At 38.6% G+C, this 23,165-nt stretch overlaps 1 protein-coding gene across 1 annotated transcript in view; it reads right to left on the minus strand.

Annotated features, from left to right (window-relative positions):
• The window catches only part of DCN (decorin), a 38,939-nt gene extending 17,891 nt beyond the window's left edge, over positions 1-21,048 (minus strand). The window contains exons 1-3 of the mRNA XM_084205610.1: positions 20,894-21,048; positions 16,568-16,803; positions 1,373-1,485 (exon numbers count right to left, since the gene is read on the minus strand). Of these exons, the coding sequence (XP_084061736.1) occupies positions 1,373-1,485; positions 16,568-16,775 (321 nt within the window). The 5' untranslated portion in view covers positions 16,776-16,803; positions 20,894-21,048. The remainder of the gene's footprint in view (positions 1-1,372; positions 1,486-16,567; positions 16,804-20,893) is intronic.
• Between the last annotated feature and the right edge of the window lie 2,117 nt (positions 21,049-23,165).

A 23,165-nucleotide genomic window follows, 5' to 3' on the forward strand; every position in this document is an offset into this window, starting at 1 on the left:
TTATCTATGGAGCTGGATCCACTACAGACACCTATGCTAAAATTAGATGAGATACACCTCATCAAGATTCACCCATGCAGATCCCTTCACTATGGACAGTCTGGCATTCATATTTTTTTTAAAAATTATCTTCTTGATGTTGCATTTAAGCAAATATTTAAGATGGACTTTGGAAGAAATTAAAAGAGAGTAAAATCTTATAGTTTTTTTCCAAGTATGAGAGGTTGAATGTAGATTCTTGTTTGAAAGAAACAGTGATGCTTTGGGTGATGATATTGGCAGCAGTTATGGATAAAAAATTGGGAGTTGTCTTCTTGTTTGTGGAAGGAATAGAATAGAATAGAATAGAATAGAATAGAATAGAATAGAATAGAATAGAATAGAATAGAATAGAATAGAATAGAATAGAATAGAAATAGGCTGTAAAGAGCCAGGCAAGAAAAGTCAAATAAGATGCTGTTTATATTAATAAAGGATCAAATGGAGGAATACACAGAAAAAAAAGAGTTGTTGAAAGCCCAGAAAGTAATATTTTCAGGCATATGCCTGAATTAGGATATTACTTTCAAAGAGAGAAAATAGCCTTTTTCTGCTCTATAAAGAAAAATATTCCAAAAAAGTTTAGGCAAAAGTATGAGGTGTGTATTTTAAAATGTTGATAAAACCTATAGAAAGGGAGGAGGACCTCAGACAGAGAAAAAAAATAGAAAGAGAGAGGAAGGTAGCTGTCTGATGGAAACTTGGAAAAGAAGAGGAAACCAGAAAAAAAAATAGTCACAGAAACCAGGAAGGAAAATATTTCAGCAAAGAGGAAACCAGACAGAAGTGTTAGAAGAGACTGGCAGGTAAAGAAGGATGAGGATGGAGCTTTGCTAGGAGAAGGTGATTGCAAAAACACAATTTCATTGTAGTGCAGGGGGCAGAAGAGTAATTTGGAAAGGTTCTTGAATTAAAATTAGTACAGAATGTCTGCTGGCAAACGTGGCACATAGAAATGTCTGTGAGCTCAGAGGTAGGAGGGGAAAGAGTACAGTAAGAAGTGAGTGAGGTGGCAGGGTTGAGATGGAAATAACCAAGTAACTGTGCCAAAGAGACTGAGAACATAAATAAATATGTGAGAGAAGCTATGGTGGAGATCAGGGGACTGAACGGACAGGGGACAGGTATGAAGAGGTGAAAAGAGGTGGAAACTTTGGTGTAGTTTGACAAGAAAGCTTGCAGGAGAGAAATGGGGATAGAAATCAATAGGCTGGGCTGGTGGAGGAAGATCACAAATTATTTGATCAATTTTTCATAAAAAATGCATTACCAGGCCAAAGTCACATTTTCTCCCCATTTTTGTTGGTAAATACCAGTTCATTTCCACACTTACATGAAGGTTCTTCAGGTTCTTGAAATCTCCTTCTTTAATTTCAGTGATTTTGTTGTTCTGTAAGTCCAACAGGGTTGTGTCTGGGGGAAGGTCTTTTGGCACCTTTTCCAGACCTAGTGACAGTGGAAAGAACAATTAACTTTGAAAGAAACTTTCAAAAGGGACAGTGCCTTTCTTAGCAGCATTTTTCTTTCAGTAAACACCATTTCTAGAACTAATTTCCTGAAGCAGCTTATGAAGACTTATTTGAAACTGTTTCTGTCTCCAGCCAGTCAAAGAGAGTCTTATTTTGCTAAGTTGAACCAACATTTATTTATTCACATTTCCATTATGCCTTTTCTGAGAAAATAACCGAGGTATGGCTTGAAGCAAAGGATTTAGTTTGGGGAAATAATTTCTAACATGTTTTATTCCACTGAATTGTGTGAATAAAGACTCCTTTTGGACAGAGATATAGTATTTATTATTTTCATTGGGTGTTAGCTTTTGTAGACAGAGAACCTTGCCTGCTTTTAAAAGGCACTAGGCTTTTTAAAGGAAGTAAAATAGTTGATTATAATAATTTCCAGAAAAAATACAGTATGTTTGACAGTAACTGAGTAAATTGCAGTAAAGTCCACCTTAAAAAAAACCCCAAACTACCAATCCACCTCCCCCCTTTTCTTTGAACCGAAACTATGTCCAAGTTTTCTGGAGAACAAATCTCTTGGTTTCACTACAACTGCCAAAAGAACATCAGACAGTTTAAATTAAAGACTCTCTTTGGGACTATTTTCTGAATAGCTGATATGTAAGTCTGATGAAGTCATGGAAATGAAATTATTTAGTGTTAAATAACACTTGCTTTACCCAGCTTTCCTTTCATACTGTGACTTGGAATAAAACAAACCTTTTACAGTCATTCTGATTTACCACAAAATTAAAATGTTCTTTCCTAACTAGCTGCTTTTTTTTTTTTTTTTAAGAGAATGTGAAATGCTAAATGAATAGTTGGTAGGAAAAAATTTCTGGACACTAATAATGTCTCTATATGGGCATGTATCAGAAGTGAACTTCCCTGGGTAAAATTGTCTTTTACCAGTAAATGTTTTAACTAGTATTCCTGAAGCTATATTTGAACTCTTCTGGGAAAGGTCTCTCTGCAAGTATTTCCAGTGTCTCCCCAGAACGATGGTGAACTACCCAATATTCTTCTCAGAGGAAAGATATATACCTATATATGTTATTTTTTTAAACCTGCATACTAATCCCAGCATGGCATTGCAAACACAGTGGGATATGCTTCCCAGAGATAAACTGCTTTGCCCACCATGGCTGTTGAGATTCCATGCCTGGAGATACTCCAAAGTTGTCTGGATACAGCCCCAAGCAACCCCCTAAGCAGGGGAGTGGTCTAGATGGCCTGAAGAGCTGATGCCAAAATTCAACAATTCTGTGATGCTGTGGTACTTATTGCTCATCAAAAATGTGTTCTCACTCACTGAATGTTTGTTTCTCTGTCAAAATCTTGCTGTGTGTAGCAAAACTCCTGCTCTTTCAATCCATTCTTACAATATATATATGTATATGTAAAGAGGAAAGTATGGTAAGATAAAAAAAAATTAAAATATTGTGATCAGATTTTTATTAAAACTGAGGGCAATAAAAATTTACCTGAGTTTTAAATACACCAGAATTCAAAGGTTTTAAAAAGCAGAATCATGCAGCCTGGGATGAACTAGTAAAAGCTTCATAAACTGACACCAGCCAAAACTCACATCTCATCCTGTTTACCTTACTGATGTTCAGTGCACAAATATTTGATACAGATTAAGATTGTTCATATTACTAAAATAACTTTTCCTCATTTAGGCATGGACTTGGTTCTTACTTAAACAGTTGCAAAACCCTCATTACTGCCAGAAGTGTAGTTCTAGAGTTCCAAATATATAAGAATATGATACTGTATAATTTGCATGTTGGTTGTCTTTGGACAGTTTCTGTCTTCAGTGAACAGGACTGATCTCAGCAACTAAAAAATTCTTTCCCAAAAAACACTGCTTTTTCAAGACCATATTTTTGTTATAACTTCCTACACTCTAGCAACTTGTCTAGTGTTCTTCACATATTAAAAAAAAAAAAAAAAACAACAAAAAACAAAACCAAACAAACCTGAAGGGTTTAATTGCTTATATTCAAAGTAGCATTATTATGCTCTGGTTGCCAGCATGTTTGTATTAGTAGGCTGGTACCTCTCATAGGTGTTATGCAGACAATAGGGTGCAGGAGCTATGCAGCCATGCTTTATGGGATGCCCCTGGAACACACTTTGTAAGAGCACTTGGGGAACACTTGGCTTGCCACTGAAGGGATAATTTGCCAGAGACTAAACTTTGCACTCAGTTTCCAGCTGTAATTTTCAGTTTCTAAAAGCTTAAGTGTTATTCATTAGTATGGTAGAACTGATAATTTCTCAGAGCTATAAAGTTAGACTTTCAATGTTTCATATTATAAAGATAAGACAAATATGATAATCAGAAATCCATTACTGAAAATTATTTATAACACCATTTTCCTGTCCTGTACTAGAAACTAGAAGGATGTACAATACAATAATTAACTCTGCGTGCAGATTATAATTATCATCACTTGTAGACTTGAACTTTTTATTACCTATCCCACATAGACCGTAATGCATTTCCTGAAGCTGTTTTTTAAAATGTTTTCAAAACCAGCTGTATTTCTTTTTTTTTAATTGACTTGTGTGGGTTTTGAAGAGCAAAGTGTAGGTGAGTAGAGGATGCACACCAGCTACTGAGGAGACCTTGCATTATCAGTGAAAGCAATTGAATACATCCTCCAGCTGAAGCCTACATCATCTAAAGCTCTCCAGTGGAGGAAGAGTTTATAAATGGGTGAACCTGGACACTGACCTGCAAAATCAGCATTTAAATAATTCAGGACTAAACTGCATTTGGGGTGCAAACCAGATCCACATCTACCTTGGCTTGTGCTTCAGCCTGCAGTTCCAGGTCTCCGTAAAAGTGGATGAACCTCCAGAAAGATCCATGTGGGAGGAGCATTGGTGTACTGCAAACTCATCCCTGTGCTGCAGGCTCCCAGCCTGGAGGGTAAAGCTTCAAACCTTTCTGTCAGCATCAGCCAGTTCAGATGAATGAGAGAGCCTGGACTGATGTGACAGCGTGGCAGAGTTTAAACCGAACGGAGAAAATTGTAATCCCACCGGAAGCTCAGATGGCTCCTGGGATAGAATTATCCTGTCCCAGGAAGATTGTTTTGGTTCTTCTGTCTGGGAGACAGAAGTTTAGAGGGCAATTGTGGGCTGTCCTTGCTTCTCATTTCTGAGAGTCTCAGGAGATGCCCGTGTGCTTCTGAAGCCGTGTTGGACAGTGTGATCACACACCCACCCACAGATGACTCCGGGTGAAATTTATGTGATGCCAGCCAAAAGGAAAACTGGTGTCAGAAAATATCAACTGAGTTTCCTCTCCATCATTTTAAGAACAGTATACACAGATATTCCAGCTTTTGGCTCTGATGTTTTAATACATTAAAACTTGCTGCTTGAAAAGCCATATGAAAATCTCTCATAGCAGTCTGAGTTTTTATGTCAATAATCAGTGCTACACAGTTTGGTATTCAACTCCCTGGAAGAATTTCAGGCTTCTAGTTCCTAAAATTAACTTATAACTGATTAAAAATTTAGATTCATTGCCTTTTTGACGCTAAATTGAAAATACATATATACATATATCTATGTATTTTATACCTATTTATACATATAAAATACATATATCTTCTTTTAAATTTTGGTTGAATAAATTGAAGTTATTGTGAAAGTTGATAAATGAATTTTAAAAAATTTATTCACAAGTAAGATGAAATTATATAGCTCCACCCTTCCAAAATTCTTGTTTACACTGAGATTAAGAGCTTAAAGATTCTGGAAATAAAAGATATTTAATTAACCAGTTCATGTATCTTAGTCAAAATACCCTTTTAATTTGCACTAAAATATTTCTTTGGGAGAAATCATTACTTCCTTACAGAAGCTTAACAGCCATCACTTCCTGTAGCCCAGCTCAGATCTCTAATATCCCTTATGAATCTTTTTAAGCAGAAATTTCCTACTGTTCTGCATTGTCAACCTGGAGCAAACACCCCAGTATACATTTACCTGTGTAAAAATACATGCACGTGAAGAACACAATAAGCCACAGAACTACAAAATGGCAAAAAAAATTGTGCAAGGAAGTTTGAATATTTCCTTTTCTTAGGATAAGATGAGCTTTCATTTTTCATGACAGAATTTGTACACTTCCTTGATACTCAACAGATTTTTGAGATAACATGCACCATCACAATTTGTTCAATAAAATCCAGAATAATTGGATTGTTAACCAATTTTTTTCTCACACAAGAAAGACTCATCCACAGTCACCTTTGGTGGGGAGATGTTAGATGGACCAGGAATCCCTGCTTAGTGGGAGGATGGAGAAGGCAACTTTGCAGAAATCAAGCTTGTCTCTGTAGCACCTCATCCTTGTAGCCTTTTGTCATCATTTCTTAAGCGAATGGCAGTGTCAGGCTGTTTAGCTGTGATTGCCTCACCTCCTGGAGAGGGCAGAAGGCTGGTGGGTCTGGAGATTTTATGAGATGGGAAATGAGGCAGAGAAGGGCCAAGACTGGTATAATTCACCCTTGTTGGCTAGCCATCTCCTGTGTAGCACTGCACCAGCCCAGCTAGCACAGGCTGCTCTTTAGCTGGCCAAACAGGTGTAGGAGATGCAGCAAGAACTTAGGAATAGTGTGAGGATGTTATGGGTTTTGGTGTACACAGCAGGCTTTATTATTTCTGCAGCTGAAGGAATAACTTGCTCAGCTACAGGAGCTGAGATCAAGCGCCCATGGAATCTTTCAAACCACAAAGGAGAAGGGAGAATTTTGAACCCTCCTGGCTATGCAGAGGTTTCAGTCCACTGCTCCAGCTTCTCGGCAGCGAGAGCCACAAGTCAGTCTGCATCTTGGCATGGAGCCACATTTCTGCTGAAGCCATACGACTGTGCAAAAAAGGAATGCAAGATTTATGGGGCCAGCGAGGGAGACCAAGCAAGTCTGAGTCTGCAGCCCAGAGATGAGGACGCTTTCCTGACAACTGCATCTTTCCCACACTGAGACCACAAAGTCTAAGACACAAATATGTGAACAGTGACAGTGATAAACAATTTTTACAATTTTGTGGTTTGATTTTTTTGGTGTCTTTGGGGTATTTTGGGAGATTTTTCCTCCACCTCTCCATTTTGCAAGCAGCAGGGATGGGGTTTATTCCTCTGAATAAACCTTTGCTTTCCCAGCTGGAGAGCAGGGGCCAAAAGGCAGAGAGACATCTGAAGGCTGTAGCTCAGATACATGTGTTACTACATTGCAACACTTAGGATTATTATCACAGGGGCCATAAAATGGGGCTCGTTTCAAGGCTCTCTCAGTTTCCGCAAGCAGCTGCTGCCAGCTGAGGAATTTGGACTGAGCTCTGTGTAATTCCCAGCCGTGATCATCAGTGGCTGCACTCCCAGTGGAGGCAGCCTCTCCAGCAGCTGCCTGGGCTGCCTCTGCTCTCTGCTGAGTGCTCTCCTTGCTCCTAGCCCAGCTCTGCTGCATCCTCCCAGGGGTGAATGACCTGAGCAATGCCCCGAGTGGACTCTGGGGCAAACGAGGCAAAAGACAAGTTTACAGGGTCAGGACACTTAGTCATAGAAAAATAACTGGATCCAAGGACTGCTTTCTGGAAGGATGGCAAGGAACTGCTTTGAATGCTTTGACTTAGAAAAGTTTACTGATACTTTCCCAGGCAATGTGCTACAGTATTTTCTGGAAACTTGTTCTCTATTGTGTGGGATTTGCAAATAGGAGTAATTTCATTATTTGCATCCATGAAATAAGAAACAATTGTCTTTTTCTACAGACAAGTGTCCATGGCCTCCTTCTCTCTTCCACTTTCAAACTAAAAGTTTCTTCTCTACTTTCTCCACTCTTGCTATTAAATCAGCAGTAATATTTTTTTTTTTTCTAACAGATATAAAAACCACTATGGAATGCATAAGGTTCTTAAAATATATCTTCCTGAAGATGATTCACAACCATTTTTTTAGATACTTTTCCTGTTTGGCAGTCTGAAAGTCTCATAAGATGCATTTTAGGCTTATTTTTATCAGAGATTTTTGGTTTTGTATATGTCTGACCCTTCCCATAGGAAAGAACAAGAAACCAAACTCCATTCCCTGCTGAGATGGCCTCGCACAAGGGTAGACCTACTGACCTATCACAACATGGAGTACTTTTTCCCCCCAAACACTTATAACATTTCTTCCCAGAACAGAGTGAGAAACACAGAAAAATGGAAATGAATTCACACACACTGCAATCAAATGCATAGTTCTTCACTATGATAGTGCTAATAATTATAAAAGCTGTAGCAAAGGTATAAAAGTGAATGCATGGCTTTCTCTGCTCTTTTCCACCTCCACCCACTCTGAGTAGTGAACACATATTTCAAAGCATAACGAATATTGCAAGACACAGCTGTTATGAATTATTTTTCAGTGCTAGTCACATTTTTGGTACAGATAGAGTTATTCTCCTGGCTCCAAAAGTTAATACCTAAGAGTAATGATACATTTTTGAAGCTAAAATTCACGCAACTCCTACTTCTGACTTTTAATTACAATGGTCTCAAATGTATATGCCTTCTGAAGAACACTAGAATTTTAGATAGGCAGAAAAACATTCTGAAATAATCTTTAGACTTCGGGGATTAAGACATTAAGTGAAACAAAAATCAAGCATGATGAGTTTTCTAGTTAACTCCTAGAATCATCAGCTTTACATTTCCCACTGCTGTGGCTGCAGACACAAAGCATCCCATCAGAGAGCAGCGACTGACCCGTGTGGTTCATGCAATCTGCCAGCACCGTGTGTGTAATGGCTTTACTCAAAGTGGATGCAACGCAGATGTGCTACCCACGAGTACTCATGCAGTAAGGTGAAACATTTATTCCTTCAGTAGGCATAAGAGAGCATTTCAGTGACTCTGAAAAGTGAGCATTATGTAGCAAATTGTGTTTCGAATGACCCTTTGGAGTAATGCAATTTGATGTTTACCTCTGCTGCAGTTTAAGTTAGCAACAGGGAACAGATGACAATTTGAGGATAGTTCCCCCAACTTTTACTTTGGGATTTACCAGAATTGGCCCTAACATAATGCAATAAAGAATCATTTGGGGGAGGCCTTCTCTGGTTTCAAGTAAACTTACCCCTTCCTGTTCTGACCACACGGTCATTACACAACCCTAGTTTATAACCTGAGGGCAGAGATATGTTCCTGGTTATTTCAGGTACTTCTAAACATAACACAGCCATTTTTCATAAATGTTTTAGAATTGCTGTCACGAAATTATAAAATGGAAGAAGCTGCTGTGGTCATGTCTGGACACAGTGAATAACAAATAAATTTTGGAAGAGAATTTCCTGACTGAATCAGGAAATCTACGGACCTGCTAGTTCCTTCTTTTCTACTAAAGGGTGTATATATACCCTTGACACTCTTAGACATATTTGCTTTGTAATTTCTTTTAGTTTTTCAGAAATTTAGTCATAGGGCTTCCCCAGGTCTTCTGTAACTCTACCAGTCATCTCCAGCCCTGAAGATGTAAATTCTCTGCCACTGAGTGAAAGAATAAAGAAAAGAAAGTAAATTTTATCCCCTAATTCTGAAAATAGTTTATTCAATTATTTGCCTTTGCTCCTATAGCACCAACATCTCTTAGGCAGAGATATTCAGCAATGAGTTTGATTATTGCACCACTATGGACACTTTTCTGCCATGTCTTGGATGCTCCCTCACAAGAATATGCATGCAGAGAGTATATAAATTCTTTAAATACTGCTTTTCCCCTTTTTTGATTCCTGCTGACTGCATATGAGGTTTGCAGTAGAGTTGCCTATATAGCAAATGGAACCTTACTAAAATCAGGGTAATTTGTAGAGAGCTGTTTGAATCTCATAATTGGCTCCACAAGTTGAAAAAACGGCAACACAAATCTTTTGGGTTTTTTTCCTCCCAAAAAATCCATGCAGGCATGGTCCTTGAGATCCTTGTGTTTTGGTGTTTATTTTTTCCACCTCTGTCTTTGCAGAGAAGCCCAACAGCAAATTCTACTCTTTATTCTGCCTGGGGAAGAGGAGACTGAGGGGAGACCTCATGGCAATTTACAACTTCCTCATGATGGGAAGAGGAGGGGCAGGCACTGATCTCTGCTCTGTGGTGCCCAGTGACAAGACCCAAGGGAATGGCCTGAAGTTGTGTCAGGGGAAGTTTAAATTGGATATTAGAAAAAGGTTCCTCACACAGAAGGTGTTTGAGCACTGGCACAGGCTCTGCAGAGAAGGGGCCACAGCACCAAGCCCGACAGAGCTCGAGAATAACTTGGCAATACTCTCAGGGACTTGGGGCTGTTCTGTGCCAGGCCAGGAGCTGGACTTTGATGATCCTGTTGAGTCCCTTCCAACTCAGAATATCCTGTGATTCTGTGATTATCTATCTACTTTGTTTTCATAGTGTAAAGGACAACAGTGCTCTGTGTGAGCATATTAAATACAATACAGTCAGAGACATATAATTGCAGCATTTGTCAATAATTTTTTTTTTTTTTGTCAGGGCAGACGTGGAAAACAGGATGAATAAATTTTAAAAAATGACAATATGGTTTGAAGAATACAGTTTTTGATTTGAACTTTAGGAAAAGACTAAAATACATTCAGAAAAATATTTTATTTTCCTGTAACCTAATTATCTTCTTTTGGACCACTTCCTTTTAATCAAAGTTTCAGGCCATGTGTAAAGCAAAATATAGACCACTGATTCCAAATTTTATAAGGCTGGGACACTCCAATCTGGATTTGAAACTGGTCTTTTGAAAATCTGCCTAAAATTAGATTTACAAAATACCATGGTAACTGGACTGTGTGAACAGAGTTTTTCTGGAGAGCTGGGTGCTGATACCAGAAGTTTCTTGCTGCTATCATTGGTTATCATTCACACAGGGTCTGATTTCCTAGGTCTCCTCCCTGTTGCTATGGGTTCTCAGTGTACACTGGGAAGGAGCTTTTGGACTCTTTATCTCTTCCTTGGCTGGGAACCCTCCACAATTAAATACCAGAGGCTTTTTGTTGTGAAAACACAGGTATTTTCAAAATAGCTGTATCTCTAACCAAGTAACACTCCCTACAAAGGTGTTAAGAACATAACTCACATACCTGTCACACCTGTTATTCCATAACACTAGGTCATGATGAATGATTATTTAGCATGTTTTGAGCATTATAATCACCTATAATCACTTCTAATTTACTCACATTTTACCAGCTATCTATTAGCTATTTATTATTGCAATGAGAGATTTTAGAAATGAAAATTGTGACAGAGCAAGCCAGAAAACAGTCACTTCTTGTATCACTTAGACTTGGCAGTCTGCATTTCCATTCCTGCCACCCAGCTTTCATAAATGGCATTTCCAAGTCTGAAGCAAGCAAACAAATCTAAAAAAACTTGGACCAAAAAAGAAAACATACAAAGCTCGTCACTGTTACCTTGGAGTAAGCAGTAAATAAGGAAGGGATGTACTTGGAATGGCTTAATTTTCATCTAGGATCATGTTTATCAGCTGAAACTGGAACATCAGTAATTCAGGTGGTGGTGCAAGAAGGCCTGTCTTTTACTGCCACACTGGCAAAAGATAATGGCTTTTTGTTAATATAAAGTAGTCTACATCCAGGCCAAATTTTTTTTCTTGACAATTTTTCAAGAGCATTTTCTAATTATTGGGTTCTCCATTTAATATTTTTTCAGAATGTTCTGAGCACAGGGCTTTAATTCATGTTTTTTAAATTCCAAAATTGTATCAAAGCAGAGTATATACAAAAAAAATTAATAATCCATGCCAAATTTATCACTAAACAAAGATGTCAATATGGAAACCCATTTTTCCTTGCCTGAATTTTAAAAATATTCATTTAGTTCAGATTAATTTTCATTAATCTGAAAGTAAGAGGTATAACCTCCATTGGTCATTGCCCTGTCTTGGCAGTTTGGTTCTCCAAGAAGGATGTTTCCATCACTGACATCCACCTTAGACAGGATGAACCCCTCCATGAGCAGCCTAACTCACCCTATGCCTGTGAAAGGAAAGCAGACCTCTCTTAGGTTCTTAACATTCTTAACATCCTATGATAATTCCTATAGATCCTCCAACCTGACCTCTAACAGTTTAGGAGTGTTCCAATTCACCCAGTCAGCATGTGGAATGCCCAATGGCTTGTGCTTGCTGACAGCCTAAGTTATGTTGAGCTAAAGAAGGTCAGTTTTAAGGCCAGGGTCTTGTGATGGAGATGCTATTCTCAGTATAAACTGCAGAATACTTTCCCAGATTTCATGGCTCCTTTTTTAATAATTATAACTTGGTAAATGATCCAGTTCTATGAAGCCAGGGGATTTCATGAGAGTATCAGCTTCTATTAAACATAAAAGGAGGTAGACTTTAATCTGTATTGTAAGAAGAAAAAAAAATAAAAACACATAAAAAATGAAATAACTTGTCCTAACTTGAAATAACTTGTCCACTGTCCTCAGTGACAATGTAAATTCACAAAAACTTTTTTATTTAAAAATTGTGTTTTATTTAAAAATTGTGTTTGTTGATGCCTGGCCACTTAAGGATCCGTGCTTTCTTTATTGCATATTTATTTACCTATAGGATTTTGAGCTGAACATTTAGCTTTAAAGATTATGTTTCAAACCCAGGTATATTGCAAAGATCATTTCCTTTATAGTGAAAAATGAGGTTCTCACATGAAGTCAAAATCAGAAAATGGGTGTTCAGATATTTCTGTAAGATTTCATACAGTGACATAAATTATGTTTTGCCCACAAATAAGTTGCCATGTTACGATGGTTCAAGTGTTGAAGAGCCATCAGTTGATATATTGAGACACTCTATGTGTTCAGATAAACTGCCTCATGTTACCAGATAATAATTACTGATAATACTTTACATATCTGAGAACCTTTCATCTCCTGATCTCAAAGTTCTTTTCAAACACACCCTCCAGCATCCATGCTGAGCTCTAATATACTCTTCTTTATATAAGATGAAGAAACCCTGCATTTCTGAGCTGTGGGCAAAATTTGAATTTTAGCTGTAATACCATTTGAACTTTGTTTGCTGACATGTTTCTCTCACACACCTTTAGGAAACCACAGAACCTCCATGGACACTCCCAGTGACACAGATGGAGAGACCTCCAGTATGTCCTGCAACTCTCCAAGGAGGGCAATCTCGTTGCATCCTGTATAGAGACCCTGCTCGTTTAGAAGGGGCTGCCAGACTTATCTGAAGGTGAAAGAAAGCTCTGAGTGTGCTTATGAAGCATTCTGCATCTGCTGCAGGGATGAGTAATCACACATGCATCTTCCTGCCTACCAGGGTGCTCTGGGATGAACTTTACTTGAGACTCCCTTTGGGAGGATGAGACTTTAAATGGAACTGTTAATCCTCGCTTGGCTTTCTGAGAGGTGTTTGCCTGCCCAGCTGACTGCACATCTTCCCTGTAGATATTACTTCAGAGCAGGAAAAGTGGCCTCTGGGCAGCTACATCAGTTAATAGAGCACCTGTACTGTGCTGTAATAAGGAAGATGTCTGTGATTCCTATGGAAAGCCTGGATATAGCATAGCAATGCCTCATGCTGAAGCATGATCAAAAAGTGAACCTGTGGCTCCCTTTTAACAACAGGAGGTAGATTAATAAAAGGCAGCACTCTTACAAAGATAGCACAGTGCCCTTCCTTGATAAGATCCTCCAACCTGTTTGCAAAGGTAATACATCTAATGAAATGTGGGCAATGGGGTTCTGCTTTTGGTCCATCAGTAACCAAAACTTAGAGAGAATTCTTTTTCAGGATGTGAGAAGGCAGCATTATCCTTCTTGTCAACTCAGCTCTTGGCTGGGAGGAAAAATAAATTAATTTGTAGGTGTGTGTTTAGGAGGATGTGACTGAAGTTTAAGACTATAGGAATGCAAAAATTCAGCTGACAAGAGTGTAATTGGACCACTGGGCATTTTTGTTCACTGTTTTTATTGAACTTGGATTTTATTTTTTTTGTTATTCCCATCCAGTGCTCATGAGAAAAGGAGCAAACCTGATCTCCGGACTTTGGATTCAATAGTTGTCCTGTGGTTTATTCACATAATCCTGTGTCAGATGGTTGTTTTTTCCTTATGAAGTAAGAATCTACAAATAGCAAATGCCCATTTAGGCACAAAAGAAACAGGCTGAGGAAGAGGAAACGTCTCCATATGTTGCCCAAGTTAGGGTCCTCCGGTTGCCTTGCTTGGCATGTCCACTGCATCTATGGGCTCATGGCTGTAAACACTCCTTCCATGCCAGAGAGTGAGTAGGGGAAAGAATCTTGATTCAGGTTTCAACTTTCCTTTGTGAGAATTTATTTAGGAAGGTCTTAATATGTCCTTGTAAGGACCCTTATTATTGACTGAAAATTTTCTTCAGCTAGAACCCATGGGACTAGATGACTAAATCTGATAATTTTGGAGGATGGATGTAGCTAATTTGGTTGGGTTGGAAAAGCCCAGAGCTGAAGGGAGAGTCAGGCCAGGAGCACAGGTTAATAGGGAGACAGAACTGTCCCTGCTAGTTTTGTGCCTTCTGTGTGCAAACTGTGCTCCTGATCCCTGAAACATGAGCGTCCTTCATCCCACAGCTCAGGAGCACACGAGGTCACCTCCACAGCTGGCAGCAAATGGCTAAAAAGGCTAGCAACTGCCTTTTCTCAAGTCAGGAGGTAAATATGACTTTGCCTGGGTGTGTCACACAGAAGTGAATTCAGAAGAGCAGAGGGCAGGTTTGCCTGTGAGCAGGTGACACACAGCTCTCCTGTCCCTGCTTGCAGGGCAGCCAGCACGCCTGTGTCCTCATGAGCCTCCCAGCTGGGCCATGTCCCATCAGGGGCTGGGACAAAGATGGGTGAAACTTAATGCCAAGGCTGGCACTGCTTGATAAATACTTCCTTCAGCTCTGCCAGGGAAATATTAGTTATTTATTTTCACGGCTGCATATTTTGAGCCCAGGGAGATCTCTTTTCCTTTGTACCCAAAGGCTGGATGTTATCAGCCCAGCTGATCCAAAAGCACAATCTTTTCATTGCACGATATGCAGCATGTGGGTTTAAAGAAACCTCAAAATATATCCCTTTCTTTTCACCCCACTTGAGATTATCTGGGAAACCCTGACCTGGGGCATTAATTGTTGTATTTCTGAATCTCCTTGTCAGTATGGGACTCTACTAACCCAGAAATATCTTATGCAATGTGTGTGTGAAGTGCATGACCACAGGAAGGAGCAAAGGGTCCCTGTGTGAATGTCTCTACTTTTTCACCAAGTGAAAGCTCATTACATTCTGCAGAATTGAAGCAGACTGAGAACAAGTTCTCGAAATAACTTAAATTCCATCAGCATTACTAAGTGTAACAACAATAAAACCTAAGACTTCCATGGCATGTGGGGCAACCTCCTCCCCACTCCATGTTTGTTCTCTCTGGCACCTAAATGGTGAAAAAAAACATCTTTCAAGAGGGACAGTACTGTGGCAGTTTTGTGAAACTGTGGCTAGGTTAGCCCACTCTGTTTTGTGCAGCTTGGCTTGCATTGTTCACTGGGTCTTTGCCAAACATATCCGTTGCATAATTATGTGGCTCAGTTTAATAAATTCACAGAAGTTTCTAGGGGTGTAGCTAAAGTTTCCCCTCCTTTCTGTAATTATACAACCCCCAACACAATGAGACACAGGTTCTAATTGGTGGATTTGTGCTTTGATTTACAGTAATTATCAAAGCCAACATCATAACAAGAAAATAGAAACACCCAACTATACATTTAAAGAGCTAGGAGGACTAAAAGAAAAAAGCTCTATAAAATCATGATGAGTTATTTGTCTGTTTTCTTGTGAGCAAAACCAACTCTAATTGATTTTCTGCACTGTACACTAACTAAGACTGAATTACACTGGTTTAAACTAAGAGCAGTCTCACTGAAGTCAGCTTCATTACTTGAGGCTTTTCTGCATGGAAAAGCCAAAGGATGGCAGACATGGCTTCATATCCTGCTACTCTGACTGTGCACACAAGCCCCTCCCTTACATAAGGGAGTAAAAAAGTTTGTGAGAAATATTCTCATGGTTTCAGCTCATATAGTGGCTCAGAAAGATTTTTAATAAGGAATTCCATGCTGTGTTCATTATTCTGGTGTGTTTCCAAGCTCTTTACTCCAAAGAGCTGGTTCCAGGATATATGATTCAGTTGATTATTTCATGCTCATGTATTCCTGTTGAAATGGCATGACATCTGTGTTGAGGTACTAGACAGTAAGATTGAAGGTGTTGGACATTGGACTACAAAATTTAGAACCTTTTAAAATATTTCCATTCCCACATCTGACCTCACTGCATTTATTTAGTATTAATCCAAAGGAATACTTTGAAAAGTTATTTTCTCTGCAAGAGAAATCTGTGGCCAATGAAATGCACACATTCAAAATATACATTTTAAAAAAATCAAACATTCTCCATGGTCACAAGAATGCCCATCTTGCCAGGGCTTTGTGGCCTACTTTGTAGAGTAAATTCTGGTTAAGCGCAGCTGTAGCATATTTCTTTGAAAAAAGCCAGTCAGGGAGTGACAGTCCATGGCTGTGGATGCCATGGGACAGGGAGAAAGAAACGGCAAGCGTTTGTCACAGCAGCCTGTGCAAAATTTTAGGGAGCAGGAAAGATGTGATAGCCCGTTGACTGTAAATTTGCAGATGCCGTTTTTCTACCTTATTTTTCTGTTCCTCTCAAGGACAGGGTGTGAGAAAGGTGTTTCTGTTAGTTAGCCAATAGAATAGAATCTATTGCACCACTCTACGAAACCGCGCGGTTTTTTCGAATAACGCCTTCTTCTTCGCCTTTGCTACCATCCTGCCTGTTCCTGTCCCGACCTCACATGGCACGTGGCAGCCTCCCCGTCCCAGCTGCTGGCCTGTGACCAGAGCGTGAGCACGGGGGCTCTGCAGGAGCTCTTGGGCTTACCGAGGTCGGAGCACTGCACCACGCGGAGATGGCACTGGCAGCGGAAGGGGCAGACGGGCCCGAAGCCGGAGATGACGGGATCATCCGTGGGAGCCATGTCAGCCGAGCCCTCGTCCTCCAGCATGAAGTCAAAGAGGCCCTGCTGGTGGAACGGCTTGGCCAAGCATGCTGGCAGCAGGAGCACAAGGAGCAGAGCCAGCCTCCTCATGGCTCAGTTCATGGACACCCAGCGGAACCTAGGATCCAAAGCAGCGGGTTAACAACAACAGCAGCAGTTTCCCATAGCTGCACAGTTCCTCCTGAAGGAGGTCCAGCACATCCACCAATTGCAGAACTGCTCCTTTCAATAAAAGAAACCTGAATTGTAAAAATGGGACAGTTATGTGATAGGAGTCTGGTAATTCCTTGTCAAAAGGCCTTTTTTTTTTGCCTTTTTTTTTTTTTTTTTTTTTTGCAGAGCAGTTTGAAGGCAACTGTAAACACATCTGTTTACATATTTAGAGTCATATTTTTTAGGAACAGGCAGTGTTGTCAACTTTGTTATGCAAAAGAGTCAAAGCAATAAGCCACATTTTCCATGTGCTGTTTTCTGCCAACGTAACAGTCTATTTGATTTCATTAGCATTTATTTCATAGCAATGGGTTTGACCCTGGGGACAAACCTGAGGTTCCCAAACTCACTGTAATTCAGTATTTCATGTCTTGAGAAATATTTTTAAGTGTCGACTCGCTGTGTGTTATAAATTATAGCCTAGTAAAACTGACTGAGAAAGAGTAGGCTTTAGTGACAGGGTGGAAAGTGAGGGGAAGGTCTTTAGTTGTTTAAATGCACTATACTTCTTTCCTAGTTCAAACAGCACAATAAAATGGAATACAATGTTGTGTTATATTGAATATTCTTGGCTTTCTTTCTAAACTTTGACATCCACCCTGAGAATCCTCTGCTTTGCACTGCATATGCATTGAATTGGTGCTTGCAGTGTTGTGTGCACACTTTCTAATAGGACTTCAGGGCTTCATTCTGCAGACTTTCATGGTCAGGAGCAACTTTATACAAGTAAGTATTGCCAAAGATATTAACAAGAAAAGCTGATTAAACACATGTTCTCAGGACTTAGGCCTAGATCTATTTCAACACACTCTAGCTTGTGCTACCTGTCTTGTTGTCTATTAAGAAGAAATTACACAACTGATTGCAGGTTTTGTATCAAGGCTGTAAAGAACAGTTAATTTTCTGAATATGATTTTCTTTTACTGTGTATTTTATAAAATGAAGTTCATATTTTACTGATTTTAATTGATTGTAAAAACCCACCAAAAAAACCAACAACAAAAAAAACCCAAAAAAACCCAAAAACAACCAAACAAACAAACACCCACCCCAAAAACACCAAAACCAAATCTGCCTTCAAATTGCCAAGTGACACAAAGACAAACTTGTCATCTATATAGAAGCTTTTTCTTAAAATGGATGGCATAGTCCTAAATAAAGATGCTGCTCTTTGTAATGAAAGCAAAAATGTCCACTTGCATCTTCAGGTCACCATCTTAGAAACACCTTGCCTGGGTGCTGGCTGGGATCATTTCTTTTTCTAGAAGAAGTTATCTAAGAGCTTGGGGTGTGGTAGAGCATTTTTTAGCTCCATATTCATTGTTGGATAAAAACCTGGGAGAGGCAGGAGGGGAGGACTGTCTCCCTCTCTACTTTGACATATGGAACCTACCAGCTAGATGACAAGAGTGAATAGATGTTAGGTGAGAATGGTTTACTGAAGCCTGCCTTTCTAACATACTACCACCAGGTACTCTAAGAGGAATGGTTAGTGTTAAGAAAAAAGTTAAATATATGAAAAAAGCCATGAGACTGGGTTTACATACAATTTCTATTGTGTCTGAGTTCATTTTCCTTTATGAATTTCTACCTACAGGTGCCAATAATACAGTTCTCCAGAAACCTTTAGGTCTCTTTCTTGAGAAGATGATTAGGTTGCCTAATAAAATATGCTGGTGTCTTAAAATCATAGCCTATATTCCCGTGATCTACCTGGCAGGAAGACATGTATCTACTACCTTCAGACATCCCAAAGACTTCAAAGTCAAATCCCATGGAGTAAAACACTGTTTATGTTGTCTCTTTCAGGGACATATTTGTTTTCTTAGTTGGACATGAAAGTACTTCTGTCCCTGGAACAGACAGCTTACTGCATGCACTCTGATCACAGACCCCCAACATCAGCTGGAGAGTTTTCAGTATGTCCTGTCAGCCAGTGCTGTGTAAACTCATGACATGTGGCAGGGGCAGGCTGTGTCCCCATGTGGATCATCCTCCTGTGCCTCCTCCTGCCCTGGCTCCCCACTGACACTGGGGCTGTGTCCCTTTCCCTCCAACACCCCTGCCAGTGCAGGCAGAGTGCACAGGGACATGTCAGGATGCCACAGCAAAGTGCTGTTAATGCATGGCACTGAGCTGTTACCAGGGTTTCATCTAAAACAGGATTTTTGAAAGAGTTATCATCATGTGCAAATTATTGTAAAATAACAATGCAATTTATTAATAATCTCAGATGAGAAGAAAAATTTGCTAAACCATCCCCATTCATCACAATAAGCTGCCTTGTGAAAATTACCAATAAAATATTACAACAGTAAAAATTATTTTTCAGAATATATATTAACAACAATAAAAATTGGGAATGCTGCACACTAATCCTTGAATGGCATTCAGGACCTTTAAAGACTTTTTCATGCATTAATAAGTTTTTAAAACATTTTAAAATATTAAAAACTTCTTAATTTCCTCTCAGGGTCACTGCTGAAGTACCGCCCATCCCAAGAATGCACAATCAGGATCTTATCCTGGAGTTTAATTACTACCATTCAGAAAAGCCAAAAAAGAAAAACAAATGCAAAGGCACTTTGGAAGTGTCTTCACACTTTGCTTCTTATTCACATTAATATTGATGACTTCATTTATCTCAGTTAAACCCTGTAGCAGGCCTTTCCTTAGGTCCCTGCTTTGTAAAAACTTTAATGAAATCAGAAAGAGCTGGCTATAAAGGAAAACTGTAGGACAACAAAGGATATCAAGTATATAATCTGAGGATACAGCAGAGAAAACAGCAGACACAAGCTACATATTAATCAGGATATATGAACAGATATCTTCATGTATATATGCATCCATTCTGCAGACACATGTATCTGTTCCTATTGTTTGCATGTGTAATTGAACATAAACAAAAGAAAAGATATACACAAAACTGTGCTACCAAGAAATGTTTACACTTCACTTACAAAAAAAAAGTAGAGAGGACAAAAAAAATCTGAATTCTCTGACACAATATTTATGTCTGCAGGATATAACTGTTTTAAATTCCTTTAATTATGTGTTTACAATGAAGAAGAGTTTTCCACAAGCAGAGGAAACTATACCATAGGCTTGGCCACATTTCCTTTTAAAATGCCACTGAAAATATGCTCCATCAGTTCACGTCACCACTGTATTGGTGGTCTTCTTGTCAGTTTACCTTAATATTAAGGTTAAATTATTAGTTCACCTACTGTCAGAAATCTCCCAAAATTCCTCAAAGACAAGCTAAACAATATTTTCCAGTTTCAAAAAATTCCCCTCCATTTTATGTTTTGCCCATTTTGTGCAACAAAGTCTATATATGCAAACATAGGAGTAAGAAGTTTTAGAGAACAAAACTCTGTTAACAGGAGTTTCAACTGCATGAATTTTCTTTTTTACTATTTCATTCATAAGAACCTTCTTTAATCATGATTCCCCTGTTTGTACCTTGTAACACAGCACTTTCTAACATTACAAAGGCATACACAGAGCCCGTTTAACATACTGCTACGCTTTTTTTTTTTTTTCTCTAAAATTGAAATTATATTCATCAGTGTCTGAAAAATACATGAAGAAACACAGGAGAAAGAAATCACAGAGTGCAGTTTAAAGCAGAAATGTAAGCATACACACATTTTTTACACTCTCTATATCACCGATTCTAAACACTGGACTGCAGAGAATATACTGCTGTAAAAGTTTACAGCAAAGAAAAAGAAAGGACTACAGCAGGGCTTATACAAATCAAAACAAGAGACAGAATAGTCAAATAAACAGTAGGAAATCTGCACAGTCTTTGAGAATGTATTCTCATGTTTCCAAGAAACAAAAGTGCTGCATAGAAAACTTAACACTACTAAACATTTAGAAGGATTTTTAACTTTCTTCTCTTAAAATTCAAATAGTTCTTGCCATAGACTTGCCCGAAGTTTTATTAGTGCAGCATAGTTCAGGAGAATTACTAAAAACCGTACCTTTTAATCCAGGGATTTGCAACAGGAGCTCTCAAAGCTGAGATGTAATTAAACTAAATATTCAACCCAGGCAGAAGGCTTTGCAGGTGTGGAAAGGAGGAGGGGGTAAATTCAGCTCAGTGACTGTCACTTGGTGGAAAACCCTCCTGCTTCTATTCCATAGCACAGTTAAAAAATGTTTCTCTCAATGAACACAATCCAGGCTGACACCCACATTAGATCATATGGTAATGATATGTCTCCTGTATTGCAGCCAGAAACTTTATCAGCTCTTTTGCTTTCTTTTCCTCCTTTTTCCTTTTCATTTGCTTTATTTCTCTTTCATCTGTTTACAATCCGAAACTACTTGCACATTATAAGACAGATTCTTAGCTGTAATTCATCCTACTTACTTTATTTACGTCCCTACAACATATATTTAGGAAAGTTTTCTTGGTTTTAACTACCGGGGGTTTTACGATTCATTAATGAAAAAAATGTTTAGCTCTCTCTCTTGTTTATAGTATTTGGAAATCAAGGAAATGATGTAAAATTAATCTTTGAGTTAGGGAAACTAGAGATTAATATCAGAAGAAAAGGGTTAGCTTTTAGTAAAACTGTTTAAACAGATATCAACCTGCCTTTGCTTGTGCTATAATCATTGTCAAACTAAGCAGCATATAGTTTAATATATTATTATCTTGTCTAATAATAGAGTTTGCATGTATTTTTTCGAATGACAGCATGGTTTTGATATATATGAAAATCATGTTTTCATTAGTAAAATGATTCTAACATTTGTGGTTAGAGCTGCTTTATATAAACTTTGCTTTTTTTTTTTTTCTTCCCTGCCTTCTCACCAGGACAGCAAAACAGGGGAAATTAGCTTTAACTGTTTGGGTTTTGTGTTGGTGGTTTTTCGTGTGTTTTAATTTTTTTAGTAGGGTTTTTTTTGGTTAGTTAAGTTTTTTTAAGAGACAGAAGAGATTTTTTTAAAACATGGGACGAAAAATGCATCTGACTTATTGTTTAGACTTATATTTTATTTTAGTAATTTCTGGTTTTTTGTAAATGTCACTGGAAGCCAAAATGCAGTTTCTTTATTCCTACATAATTTTGAAAGTCTAGTGAACTGAAATGAGAGAAAATACAATAATTGCTATTCATTTAGTAAACCAAACACATTGTGAACATGTGTAGCTTCACTGTGCTGTTAGCTGTCCTATCTAAATACTGAAGGCTTGTGTCTCTGTGTTTTGACTTGCATCCTTTTTATTTCTGCCCCTAGGCAAAGACCAGGTGCAAATCTGAAATTAAAGCCTGTAAAATGATGCTTAAAAGAAGTCAGAATTTTTTAGAAACATAATAGACTCTTGAAAGTTTAGCTGTCCTTCTCATTTAAATTCAAGAAGAGCCCTTATAATAGATCTTAAAATTGTTCTCCTTTGGTTGAAGAAAGCATGGTAGAATAATTGTCTGTTAGTTTTGGTCTCTGTAGAACAAAGGTGTAATCAGACATCTTACATTACAGATTCCTTATATAGCTCACTTTAAAAGTTAAGGATCAGATATTCTCCCCTAGTCCTTAAGCTAACTTCATTGTCCTGCTTCTCCACTGGATTCAAGAGTGCTAATGGTTTTTGTTGTGACATTTTCCTATGTATGATTAGTGTGTTCCAAGCTTTCATGCTTACAACAAAGCCTTATCTTTGTCCAGAAGTGTCGCCATGAGGCTTGCTGAAATCTTGGCTGCATCTTAGTAATGTCAGTTATTTGAACCTTGGTCACCAGCTGCATCTGGTGTTTAAAAACATTTCAAAGCAAGATTTTGATGAGGAACAGGTCAGGGTAAACTTGTTGTCAGTTTGCTTCACAAAACCCATTCATATCCTTTTGCAGCAAAGCCTTAATACATTTGTCCTGATATCTGTCATGGGGTTGAAAGGTGTTGTAATTGAATGCCTCAGTAATTTCTTTGGAGATGGGGCGGGGATGAACAGCCATCTCTCCTTCTCCTTGTCTTAGGCATTATTAGGATTCAAACCAAAATATGAAGATATGGGTGGGAACAGGTGGAGCACAGGGTGTCTGCTGGATGGACTAGGGGCTCTGGTTTTTTTCATGAAGTGCATTCCAAGAAGTTCAGAGCGGAAAAGATGTAATGAGCTTTAGGAACAATGAAAATATTTATGCTCCCTGTTGATACCCAGAAGAGGGAGAGTTGTTGTGTGTTAGGTGTCCAGCCCTTCCTGAAATGATTAGAGGAGTTAGGTGGAACAGAGCAACTGAATGG

Source organism: Fringilla coelebs (genome assembly GCF_963513975.1).
Source record: "Fringilla coelebs genome assembly, chromosome: 5".
Classification (NCBI taxonomy): Eukaryota; Metazoa; Chordata; class Aves; order Passeriformes; family Fringillidae; genus Fringilla; species Fringilla coelebs.